The sequence below is a fragment of the Vidua macroura genome, chromosome 5 (genome assembly GCF_024509145.1).
Source record: "Vidua macroura isolate BioBank_ID:100142 chromosome 5, ASM2450914v1, whole genome shotgun sequence".
Classification (NCBI taxonomy): domain Eukaryota; kingdom Metazoa; phylum Chordata; class Aves; order Passeriformes; family Viduidae; genus Vidua; species Vidua macroura.
This window is the reverse complement of record NC_071575.1, coordinates 59,218,754-59,231,957: the sequence shown is the minus strand read 5'-3', so window position 1 is coordinate 59,231,957 and position 13,204 is coordinate 59,218,754. Positions and strand designations below refer to the sequence as shown.

The 13,204-nt window shown below is 36.5% G+C and overlaps 1 protein-coding gene across 1 annotated transcript in view; it reads right to left on the bottom strand.

The window, feature by feature from the left end:
* Nucleotides 1-13,204, bottom strand: part of LRRK2 (leucine rich repeat kinase 2) — a 64,837-nt gene that overhangs the window by 26,915 nt on the left and 24,718 nt on the right. Inside the window, exons 15-27 of the mRNA XM_053977814.1 lie at nucleotides 12,953-13,097; nucleotides 12,529-12,668; nucleotides 11,038-11,166; nucleotides 10,783-10,953; nucleotides 9,284-9,539; nucleotides 8,868-9,056; nucleotides 7,347-7,468; nucleotides 6,530-6,599; nucleotides 5,323-5,543; nucleotides 4,548-4,798; nucleotides 3,276-3,424; nucleotides 1,458-1,551; nucleotides 241-427 (exon numbers count right to left, since the gene is read on the bottom strand). Of these exons, the coding sequence (XP_053833789.1) occupies nucleotides 241-427; nucleotides 1,458-1,551; nucleotides 3,276-3,424; nucleotides 4,548-4,798; nucleotides 5,323-5,543; nucleotides 6,530-6,599; nucleotides 7,347-7,468; nucleotides 8,868-9,056; nucleotides 9,284-9,539; nucleotides 10,783-10,953; nucleotides 11,038-11,166; nucleotides 12,529-12,668; nucleotides 12,953-13,097 (2,124 nt within the window). The remainder of the gene's footprint in view (nucleotides 1-240; nucleotides 428-1,457; nucleotides 1,552-3,275; nucleotides 3,425-4,547; nucleotides 4,799-5,322; nucleotides 5,544-6,529; nucleotides 6,600-7,346; nucleotides 7,469-8,867; nucleotides 9,057-9,283; nucleotides 9,540-10,782; nucleotides 10,954-11,037; nucleotides 11,167-12,528; nucleotides 12,669-12,952; nucleotides 13,098-13,204) is intronic.

Genomic DNA, 13,204 nt, shown 5'->3' with positions numbered 1-13,204 from the left:
AGAAAAGACCTTATAAGTAATTCAGTATATAAACTGACTATATGACACATTCCAGGCAGAAAAGCTGAATAGAATAGAGTGACTTGCCTTCACAGAGGAAGGAAATATTTGCACTTACATACCATTTCACTAGTACAATGCAATGGTATGAGAGGTGACACAAAAATCAAATGAACATTGAAAAATTGCATTCAACTGAAAAGCAATTAAATTTTCTTTAGGTAGAATCTTACACTTTACCTCCTTTAACTTGTTGTGGGAGAGGTGTAGCTTTTCTAGCCTAGACCATGCACATGCCTTTTCACTCAAGTCCAAGACATCTATTTGATTATGATTAAATAACAGCTCCCTTAAATTTAGTGATTTCCAGTGCATTGGTCCAGGCAGGCTTGTGATCTTGTTTTGGCTTAAATCTACTGATCTCAAACTAAAAATATGAAAATAAAAAAGAGAGAAGTTAGCAAATGAAAAAATAAAACCCAGATTAGCTGGAACCAAAGCAGTATTAATTTTTAATAAATAAGTGGATTATCTATCAGAAGAGTTGGTTTTCTGACTGAAATCCAAATAGATACACTTGTATGCAAATATATGTATGTGCAGAAATTACATAGTTCACCTAGACCTATTAGACAAATATGCTGTTTATGTTACTACGAAACATGAAGCACACAAAAATAAATGCAACACTTTCTTGATTTGTCTGAGCTGGGAGATGTAGAACCTGAAAACTGTATTCTTTCAACACATCCATTAAATCTACTGCTGTGAATGTTAGCATGCTGAAATTGTGCAATATCATGTTAATTTCATTAATATAAATTCCCAGATCTGTGGATCTGCTCTCTCTATGGTGCCATGAGCACTCACATCTTCCCACATCTATTGGATCACCCCTTTCAAGCACTCCCTCCACAATCTCATCCTAGTGATCTGTTAAGATCAGTAATTTCTATAAAAAAAGCAAAAGTCCAATTCAAGTAATACGCTGAAGGTATAGTCACGTGCATCTTTATCACAGCTCCTTCTGGAGGAAGTGCTTTTCTTTGAGAATAAGTATCTCATGTTATTTAGGAAGTGAAAAACTAATCTCAGTAGTTTTGTGCAAAAGTCTGCAGAACTCAAAAAAGAAAAATTGCTGATATATTTTTATTGTTGGTTCCAAGGAAATATGAGATTAATTCTAGTATTCTTAGCAAGAATTGTGAGCTTCAGCTGTCAAGGAATGTATTTTCAACAACAGCGATTTGAATCTGAGGAACAGAATTTTTCAGAATCCTGAAGAATATGTGACTAATTTGTCTTCAGTTTAAAAGCTACCAAGTTCTGGATTTAACCAGAGGATTCCCTGAAAATCAATAAGCCATGCAGAATTTTCTGCATAACAACAATTTTGTCATCAGATTTTCTTTATCAAGAACTTGACATTAACATCAATGAATAAAAGAGTAACTTACTGTGGTAGAAGAAGAATTGCTTCTGGAACATTAATAAAACAATTCTGGGATAATTTTAAACTTGTTATGCTGGATGACAAGTCAGGTATCTTTTCTAGAGCAGAAAAAGGGGTTAATCCTATGATTTTAAGAATGGTTTAAATTATTGTTAAGACTGGAGTTTAGACAGACTAAAAGGTCAGTCTATTATTTTCATACAAAGGTATCACCTATCAAAGGCAGAGTTCAAATACTTTTTCTTAAAGCTTATTAAAAACTAAACTCACAAAATTAATTCATATATTAATATATTGGTTTTAATAAATTATACATTGTTACCCTTCATCTCCTAGTGGCATTAAACACCAAAATAACCTTACTTACACTTTACTGTATTGCAAGTATACAAAAGATTCCCATGTGACCTAGGATTTTTTGGGTCTTATTCACCTATTCATTCTTATTCATACTTATAAAAATGAGTCTAATGGTTCAGATGTGTTTAATGCAATCCTAAGAGTTACCTTCTGAAATAATGTGACAGTAATTTCTAAATGGAAGATTTTATGTCTTGAAAGAATAAATTCTAACAGTAACTGATGAACTCTCACAGTATCACTGAAAATCTAATTTGTATAGTTTTTATTTTGCATAAAGTGATTTTGACACCTTTGCAAAAAATATGCTAAGCCACTGACCCACACTCTGGATGGTCTCAATTCAGTTCCTTAACACTGGGTTCTAGTGATCTGCCCTGTGCTACCTGAGCTGTCTGCACAAGGCTTAAAACACAGGAGCTATGGCAGATCTGCTTTTTCTGGACCAGAAGCTGTAAGCCCGGGGGATGATTCAGGGCATTTCAAATGACACCTGCATGCAGGTGAACCAAACATTCTCTCTTGTTCTGAAGATAATGCTGGATATAGTGTGGTAGATATTTAATCACAGCATCATTTAGGTTGGAAAAGACCTCTAAGACTATTGTGCCCAACCATTAACCCTACACTGCCAAGTCCACCACTAAAGGCCTAAAGGCCACATTCACATGTCTTTTAAATACCTCCAGAGATGCTGACTCAACCACTTCTCCGTGCAGCCTATTCTAGTGGTTCTCTCAGTGAAAAAATTTTCCCTAGTATCCAATCTAACTTCCCCAGGCACAACTTGAGGCCATTTTCACTTGTCCTATTTCCTGTTCCTTGGGAGAAGAGGTCGACCCCACCTGGCTGCAGCCTCCTTTCAGGCAGTTGTAGAGAGTGCTAAGGGTCCCCCCGCAGTGCTCCCCATCAGACTTGTGCTCTACATCCTTCACCACCTCCTCTGCTCTTCTTTGGATTCACTCCAGCACCTCAACATCTTTCTTGCAGTGAGAGGCCCAAAACTGAACACAGGATTGGAGGTGTGGCCTCACCAGGGCTGAGTATATGGGATAATCACTGCCCTGGTCTTGCTGGACACACTACTGCTGGTACAGGCCAGGATGCATCTATGTATTACAGTACAGTATTGAACCTGTATTAGTACTAGATTTACAAGATAAATCACAATGATTTTCTCTTTTTTGAACCTTCCTCAACAGTGTGCACAATCTCAAGTACACTCAGTCATTTTTACAGCATCCACTCCAAATGTAGGAAGAGGAGTTAGGTGAGTCAGATCAAGTGACTGGAAGCATACTCTATGCTTCAGTGATCAAAAGCTGATGCTTAGGAAACTGTATAAACAAAGACATGGAACTACTCTTTTCTGTTCTCCCAACACTCCAAATGTTGATGGCAGAGGAATTTTATGACTTGGAATAGTTTCTAGAAGGTGAGTCCTATTTTCACAGATACTTACCGAGAATATTCATCCTGGCATTGAACTGCTCCAGTTTAGTACAGCCCATGAAGACATTCTCAGCAAGGGATGAAATACTGTTCTTACTAATGTTTAAAATTTTCAGGTCTTTCAAGCATAAGGGTGAACATAAGCATGAAATTTTGTTTCTATGATAACAACAAGAAAAAAGACAATCCATGTTTTATTTAGGAGCTATTAGGTAAAAGGTGAAAGTACTGTTGATCTGACAAAGTCATCCTTACACCAGTAAAGCAAAAAGAAAACTTTATCTACACTAAGACTGACCAGTCAGCAAAAGCACTAGTACATGTGGCAACGTGGAATAACATGACTGATATTAAAATCAGTTTAATTAATTTGGAGACCAAGTGTCAAAATGTATTGCAAGGTTTAATTTTCTGATTACATACTGGAGCTCAGTCCCATGCAAGGATGATTCTTGCATTTGTGAGAGGTTCTATGTACTAAAAATATGTGTTTGTAATATTACAGAATTACTAACAACCTACAAAATTAAAAAAAAAAAATCCTGTATGGAATGCAATTCAGGATGAGTATATGATTTTACACAATGTATTCTGGGGAGAAAAATGCTAGAAAGAGGAAGAGAAAGATCTGAAAAATACAGAGATAAAAGATCCATCCACTGTTATGCCAGGATAGTATTACTAACAAAGTTCACCATCTCATTTAGCATAAACTGTAGGAAATGGATGTGATAGTCTCTGCAGTTTACAGAGCTATCACCAATTTAAGAATTCCACATGGGTATGAGTTACCTCACTAAGAAATAGGATAGTGCTGGCAAACAATAAGCTACATGTTTTACCTGTTTCTGTCATATAAAACATACCCATACCAACACCTAAAATTACATTACTACTACTTCCAGAAAAGCTTTTACGCAAATGAAATACAGTGAAAACTGTATTGTGTATACAGAAAACCTAGTTGAATGTGTCTGACTACACAGCCCTGTGGATTAATAGTAATGGCAGCAGAAATAAACTGAACTACAACTTATTTAGTATGTTAGTGGAACAGCAATGCTATTAGCTTCTATCAAGGTTCAAAGTCATTCTCATATCTTGTACTTTGCAATCCAACTACAAAACCTGTAGCAATTTACACATTTGGAAGACCATGTCAATTTTTTACTGGAGACTAAACAACCCTTAACGTGCTATAAAGAGTCATCATTTTGCATGACAAATCTATTATTTCTTGTGATGTTTGTTACATCACAGTCCATTTACTCATGTTACTCACCCTTCCAGCAAGAGCTGTTCCAGATTTTCAGCAACACTTGTAAGAAATTCAGGAGTGCACACCAGCTGATTGTATGAAAGGTTAAGTTGCTTCAGAGTTGGACATCTGAGGCACGGATCCAAAGCAAAGGAAGGTCCAATGTCATTTCGCGAGATGTCAAGATTTGCAATACAATTCATTTTCAGTAAGTAAGTCGGAAAATAAGTAAATCGGTTACTGTGCAAATCCAGGTAAGTCAAGCATTTCAAGTTCTGAAAAAAAGGGTAATTTGTTTGTAGAAAGTTAAAGAAAATATGAATTTATATGTTTGCAATTGAGTAGTATTTTTATACAAATTATTAATTTATTTATATTTATCTCACACAGAAAAGTAGCAGAAAATAGCAATCATACCAATGTAACCGATAATATTTCTACAAAAAAATAAAGTATAGGGCATTATTCAAAAACAATTAACTCCATTTAATAAAATTTAAGATATTAATTGCCTGAAGTTCTCTGTTCCATTGCCATACTTAATATCACATATCTTAAAGTAGTTCTCTGCAGTAGATTACTTAAAACAATCCCATGAAAACACTTTCATTTCTAATGAACATGAATCCACTGAATGAAAGTTGAGTAAATGCATGAGGCATACCAAAATATACACCCATATTCTTGAGTAGTATTGCTATGGAAACATTATTACAATATATATGGATTACATTATTAGAGATCAACACTTTATTTTAACTAATTTCTACTTGTGTTACATAAAATGATGCAGAATTACTTCACACAGCTGTTCTGGAATGTTCGTAAGAGCATTTTGGTGGAGCTCCAGTTTCTCAAGGTGTTCCAGATGACTAGTTAAGCAGCTGCTCTGGCTGATGGCATCAATGTTCTCCAGCTCATTTGATGAAAGATCTAGTGATTTAATATATTCTTTCTCTGAGATCAATGAAGAAAGACTGTCTGATGGTCTTATATGTGATGACAATTTTGAGACGCCTTCTATTAAAAAAAAAAAGTGAAAATACCATGATTTAATTTATCATTTAGGTAAAATTACAATCATTTAGCTTGGGATCTAAAGATGCAGAAGAGAGTGAATGTTTGGATATTGGTTAAGATCCAAATCCATGAAGTATTCTATTAAGACACAGAAATTTGTAAGAAAGTAGGGAAGGGGAAGAGGTGAATGTTTATGTGCAGCAGTCAGAGGCCCTGCAAGGCCTCCATGGCGGTCACTAGCCTAAGATAAGAAATGCAGAGTCATGATGAATGGACCAGAGCTACCCTTCTTCTGCACTCAGACCCATTATCTCTCTGTAAGGTTATAGGTCGTATTCTCCTCGACCCCAGCCACTGGACAATTCCCAATCCCTCAACAGCCTACTTAAACCCATACCACTGCCCAGTTCAGACGGAAGAGCTGTCACTGGAACCCTTTGCAGAAGCTGCCAATAAAGACATCTCCGCAGAACTCCACACAGCCTTCGCTTCTCTCCATCCCTGCGTCTGCTGAGGCACTTTGCGAGCACAGAGCTGAAATCACTAAGAGCTGAAATCACTAGAGCTGAGATCACTCCACAAGTGCTCGCTAAAGTAGCCAGCAGCTCGGAGCTAGCCGGGGGGCCCAGCCCAGCTGCGCCTCATCAGCACAGTGCTATGCGGGACACCTACGGCCGCTGCTGCCCGGGGGGCCAGACGGACCCCCAGGACCCCAGGCCGTGATATTTATGCACTGCACAACAGAAGGAGCTTTTGAAAGCTAATAAGGGCACTAATGAAATTTCATTGCCTACATAAATTATTTGTGGAGCCCAAGAAATAAAAATCGCTATATATGCATTATTTGTACTTTACTGTAGTATTTTCAAAATGTATCCTTCTCTTAAACAAATATATAATATATCTCAAATCTTTGCATGCTACACTTGTGAAAGCATTAAGGATGCAAAATCTATTATATACCTCAAATTGTACCGTTTACTTACTGGGGGATTCATCTGAGAGCAAGAATTTTTGTCTTTGTTTCATTAATGGTTCATAATCTGAACCAGGTCCCTGCAAAATCCAAGAGAAAAAGCTTTTAGGAACATACGCATGTTCTGAAATCATCCAAATTCAGCAAAACTCTTTTTATTGTGATTTCTTTTTATCAGAGTTTATAGGGAGAACACAAAAAAACTATACACTTGAACTCAAAATAACAATAGGTCAAATCTTTATAAAAGATATTGATCCAGGAAATAGAAAAGAATGGTAGATTTAAAGTGCAGTGGAAGTAGTGCATTTCTGGCAACCCAGAATGATTTTCACTAGGGTGCAGTAATAGGATAGAGAAGAGTATTACAATACATAACTTTCTCTAGGAAAGCCAGTCTCTCCAGTTTCCCTTTACAGTCAATGGAAAGAGACAAGCTCCTTCCAAAGGAACTTGACTTCTATTCCACCAATTTGTCCTCTTATGTCTTCTTAGGGAATCAGTCTCCACTGATCATTACTTAAGATCAGCTTCATTAGGGAAAGTTAAGTTTTTGTGACTGGGCCCATGACCCCTGTATTTCCATTTGAACACCAGACTGGAAATTTGAACACTTCAAAAGGGTGTCTACTTTTTAGTGATCATAAATTTTTGCTGACAAAAACTTATCCATGCAGTGCACCAGAACAAGAGGAAACACTGAATGGCAACAGTGAGACAAAGCCCATATGGTTACATGACCTTTCCTATCACTTGACTATTAACAATTTTGGAGTAGTCTATGTAGGTGGACTTAAAAACCTGGAATAAGCACGGATCTGACTTACCACAGAGTAGGAATGTCGCAGCAAAGTAGGAGAACCTCTCTGACATGCCATTTCCCTACAATATAAATCAGCAACTGCAATGGAGTTGGACTTCTTTTTTGTAAAAAGTGGACCTTCACTCCCTTGAACACAGGAACACAAATAGTAAGAAAATGTATTTAAAATGAGGCTCAGAATTCAACTGTACTATAGGTGCTGACAGACAAAGAAGAGATGCATTTCAAAAGCATCAATACTGGCAAGATCTCACTGGTCAATTCTGTTTGCAATTGGCCAGGAATGTTGTCAGTGTGTTTTAGAGCAGAACTCACTTGACATTCTTCAAGTAGGACCTGCAGGTGATTGCAGGACCTGCACTGATGATTTATGATACAAAATTTCCATTGGGTTGGGATTATTATGCATGTTTCATAGCACGTTTCTGCTACTTCAGTGTAAATAACTTTTTATAACTTTTTAAAATAGAAAAGAGTTGTATTTCAATAGATAAATTTGCACTTTATTGAGAATGAAACATCAAATACCACTCTGGCTTTGGTGATTTCGGAGACCTTTGGTGTCATTATCTGGAGGCATTTGATGCCCCTTTTCTCAAAGCAACTTTTAAAACCCAAAATCACTCGTGCATTTTTTAATGATAACAACTTTTCTACATGGGGAAACAAATAGACCTACAGAAATTAAAAGTGGTGCTGAATGATATAAGGAAAAGAACAAAGCAGAATAAAAAATTTCCTTAGGATTCTCTGATTCCAAAATTCAAATTCTTAATCTGTGTTGATTTTAAGTAATCAGCAGTTCTAAAACAAGAGCAACATTTGAACAACAAAAAAGATACATTAAAAATTAAGGCTAATTTCATTATTAAGTTGCTGGTGTTATAGACAGAAATGCTGTCTTTCTATAAGTTAAAGGCATTCAAATGTCCTGGTTGCAAAGAATGGTCTTGGGCTGAACATAAACCTGTAATTTACACTTTCTGATCAATTAGTTATCTTTGGGATAAGGCTTGTTTCACCTACTTTATTTGTTAATAATAGTCCTCTATACCAGATCTGGTTGTATGAACTTAATTTACAGACTACCGAGAGAACAGAGGAGTTTCTAGATCACAATACACCTGACTTCATGATGAGACAAATTGGGCTCTTGAAGCTCTTGCTTTTTGTCATATAAGGCTTTAAAGGCAGCTCAGAAATAGACAGAAAAAAATAAAAATCTAAATTAAGTTGCAAGAATCTTACTCTTTCTCTCTACAAAAAACCTGAATGCATGATAAACTAATTCTAGATGTATAACTGTGTAAAATTCTTCAAGGTCTTAGTTTTGTAGATGAAGCACATATTCACTACAATCTATTTTCCAATGCTACCCCAAACAAAATTTTAGATAGAAGTTTTTTTCTTCATGGGAGGTGTTAAATCTCAAATACAAATAAACAACTGATTTATGGCCATAGTCTAGTCCTAGTTGCATTAGATTTGGATTACAAAAAGCAAAAAAGAAAAGAAAACCAATTACCTTCACTATCAATATCATCACTCAAAGGAAAAATACTGTCCACTAATGGGTCAGGTATGAAATTCCAGTCATCGTTTCTGTCCACTCTATCTTCAGACAAGTTTGGATCAGAGGAGGCTCTTGATCTATCCTCTGAAATGTTCTTCATCTGGAATTTGAGCACCATCCTTGCCAATGCAGAACCTGCATCTATATGTACAAGAAATGGAAAAGATAAAATAATCTCCAAGAAATCTAAGTAGCTTCAAAAAAATAACTGAAATAACTTGATTTATTTTCAAAGTTTTGCCAAACTTTCTAGAGCAAGCTGAATGCTACAAAGAGATTCCCAACTGAAAGTCTTCACCAAAAACACATTCATAGTATCATCAAAGGATATTGACACATTTTTTACAGCAATTTCTATATATACTCACTCTGTTTTCTTGTTTGAGTAAGTTTATCTGGGAACAAAGGAATGAGCCAGGAAGGCTCTAATCTGCCAAAACCAAATCCTCCAAGACAAATACTGCTGTTGGTGACATCAAGGCTTAGCTTCTTTAAGAGCAAGCTGATGATTTGGCTGTCTCCTCTCTTTATACTGATGGTCAAAGCACTTCGAACATCCTGCTCTCGAGCACCACTGGCTAATAACAATTCCACTAATTTAGGATTACTTCCTTTCTCACAAACCTAATAGAGAAAAGCAATTAAAACAAACCAAGAATATGAAGCATTCAAGTAACACCTCACACTGCATTAAGACACTTGTCTCAAATTCAGAGTGATGTTATTTTTAGGATTGTGTCTCTTTCTCAGTTATGCAATTCCTTACTCCTTGAAGCATATGCCTGCCTAAGGTGTCTGAGTACCAATTCCAACTTTCATGAAGGCTTTGCCTAAATGTATCAAATGCTTTAGATCTGCATTTTTTGTCATGAGTGCACACAATTTTCAGGCAGAAATGAACGGTAATTTATCTAGTTTGGTTATTGAATGTGGCCTATTGCAACTCCATTTATTTATCTGTTTAGTGGAAAATAGACACTTTGGGGTTATCATCTGGATATTTAATGACCAGGCAATAATAGTCAGTCTCATCAAGCCTTGCCTAATGACAGTGAACTCAGCTCTACTGGCTTTATCTACCTGAAAGGAGGGTATAGCCAGGTAGAGATCAGCCACTTCTCCCAGGCAACCAGTGACAAGAGGACACGGCCTCAAGCTGCCCTAGGGTAGGCTCAGGCTGGACATCAGGAAGAGTATCTTCACTGACAGGGTGGTTAAGCATTGAAACCCTAAGTGGTGGAGTCCCCATCCCTGGAAGTGGCCAAGAAACAACTGGATGTGGCACTTAGTGCTCTGGCTTAGTTGACAAGGTGGTGTTCAGCCAAAGTTTGGACTTCATTATCATGGAGGTCTTTTCCAAACTTTATGTTTCTATAGTTCAGTCAGCTTCTCCCAATCGCCAAGTCTACATTGCTATACAGACCTGTGATTGTGAGTATTAAAAACATTTTCTAGAAATACTTTCAGTTACTTCAATATGTCCACCGTGGTTTGCTAACACTGATTTGCCTATCTCACACTCTATGAATGGATGGTCAGTTCCAAACCCAGCTGTGCTTCATCACCTAGAAAGTTCCACCAGCAGAACTGAACACTTCTTAATTCCCTTCAGGCAGTATTGGTGGGGTTCTCTCAGACCATTTAAAACTTTGACACTGAACCAACATAAAGACGTGCTTATGCATATCACTTTAAAAAAAATTAAATTTAAAAGTGGTCACAGTTAGCAAGAAGCACTTGTGGGCATGTGGGAGCAGCATCTCTGTTCTCTGTGTTCTGCCAAATAAATATTTACATGACAACAGAAATAAACCCAAAAGCACAAACTTGTAAGCAATAAAATTGTATATATATTTGCATGTATTACCTGATAGATCAAAGAGTTTGTCTTTGTCTTCTTATTAATATCAGCTCCCAGTAGAAGTAAACATTCAGCCATAATACTATTGTACTCCATACATGCTTTTTCCAGCATTGTATTTTTTAACTCATCATTTTCAGCTATTTTAGCAAAACATCTACAACACAGGCTTTGAAACTGAATGGGAAGACAAAGAATAAAAGTTAAGACAAAAAAGCACCAACATTGTTCAGCTGTGGAACTGTCAGAGAAAGAAGATACCTGCTGATCTCGCTGGTCAGTGAAACACATAGACATCTGGTAGAAAATGACTGTGTCAAATGATTCATTTACCAGCAGCTTTGCAAAACAAGGTGACAAACCAAGAATTGCCAAGATTGCATGAAATCCCTAAGAACACAATGAGAACATTGAAAGAAGTACAGTGTTAAAAAGTATCGCTTTAAAACAGGTCATGCAACAAAATCGTATTTCAACCAAAAGATTTGTGCTTTATTTTTTTTGTCTTACTTATAAATGTGCAATAGTTAACAAATAGGAGAGGTTTGTGAGAGAAAGCAGAAATAGCAGGTATCTCTGTTTATATAGCTGTAGTTCTACATGCTTGTTTAGCTGACCCACTTAAACAAATATTAATTGAGACTTTGAAAAGTCAAATATGCACCATAATATCTGACAACATCCTGCCTGGCCATGACAAATGTACTTGTGATTTCCTGAAAATGTAAAGAGGAAACAATCTCCTTCTAACGATATAGAATGAAGATACATCCCCTATTCCAGTGTGTTGCTCTATAATCCCTGAATTTGAAAAGAACTAGTAGACTAAATGAAAAAATTAACAGGTGTAACTAATAACTAAGAAGAAATACAAAATTATCCCATGATTCTGCAAGTAATGCTCACCTAGAAGGATGAACTGGGTAAATTATGGACTCTTTGTCCAAACCCAATTGAAACTAAATCATTTAAAGTAACTTCCTTATTCCAGCATATCATTTTTATTTCTCTCTATATTGGTTGCTAAGCTAAATGTGAAAAGGCTGGACAAAAAACAGCAGCAAAGGAAGTAGGCTGTATTTGCAATATTTTCATATTCATCTGAAAGAGAAATATAGAAACTTTCACAGAAAGCTGATATCACGTGCAAACTCTATCCCACTAGAAAAATCAAACTGGTAGCAAACAGGGAAAACTTCTGAAGCAGAGGAAACAGAACTTTACACAAGGATTAAATGTGTGTTTACAGACAAAGAACTCTCCTTCCATATACAGATGTGGGTCCAAAGTCTGATAGTATTCCAGTAATATCTTTTCTTAAGTACAGCATTTCAACACTAAGCTTATTCCTGGCGACAAGGCTGGGAATGAAGTAATCTTCGATGACTTCTCAAAGAAGGGCAATCAGTACTCTAATGATGGTTACTTCATGAAATAGTTACAGATTGAGAGAACAATGGATCATGACTGAGAAATTTGTTCTAGTTTGCAGATCTCAGAAGTTTTAGATAAACACTTAACCTATGCTTTCACTTTCTGGATTGAATATATGCCTCCAAGAAAACCATCTCTACAATAAATGTCTCAGTTTAATTAGTAATCTAGTAATTAGTAATTAGAAATCTAGTAATTTCAATAAAATCAAAATCAAGTAAGTAAATTAACGAATTATACTTAAATATAACTATATTCAAATAATTTTCTATGGTTTTGAGTTTTGTTTTTATCTTCAAAGACAAAAATGACACATACATGCATCTGGATTTCAGTGACTTCCTTAAATCGTCGCAAAGTAGAAACCAGAACTGCTGACAGGACATGCATGGTTGCAATACACAAACTCTTCCGTGTAATCAAAGAGCGTAGAAGACTCAAACCCAAACACTGTATGTCTAGAAGAAAAATAAATATTATTCAGACACCAATAATTCAGACATTCTGAGTGGAATAAACCCATGACTGAAGTAGTCTTTTAGTAACATTCCAGGAAGTTACTTGCACAAGCTATTATAGGGCCAGGCATAACTACAATGCGTGTGAATCTGAGGACTGTGCAACACTGCAGCCTTCTCTTGCCATGCAACCTACATCACATCCAGCACTAAAGAGAGCAACAGATCTGGTACAAACCTCCTACCATGCCATTCTCATTCTGCTGACAAAACACCTTCCCTACCTTGTTCATCTGGATACATCTGTAGGGTGTGAAGCACAGTGTCAGTAGCTCCTTGCTGGGTTAAAATTTCCAGTGCACCAGTGCACTCAGCTACAGAACCAAGCAGTTTTAATCCACACTTCTGAATGCTAGGATTTCCAATAAACTAATGGAGAAAGGAAGATAAAATCAGATCAAGATTGTTCTGCTTACAATGGCAACAGAGGAGTTGCTTGTTCTTAAAGCCGCTCTGCAATAACAAGTGAATGTTGT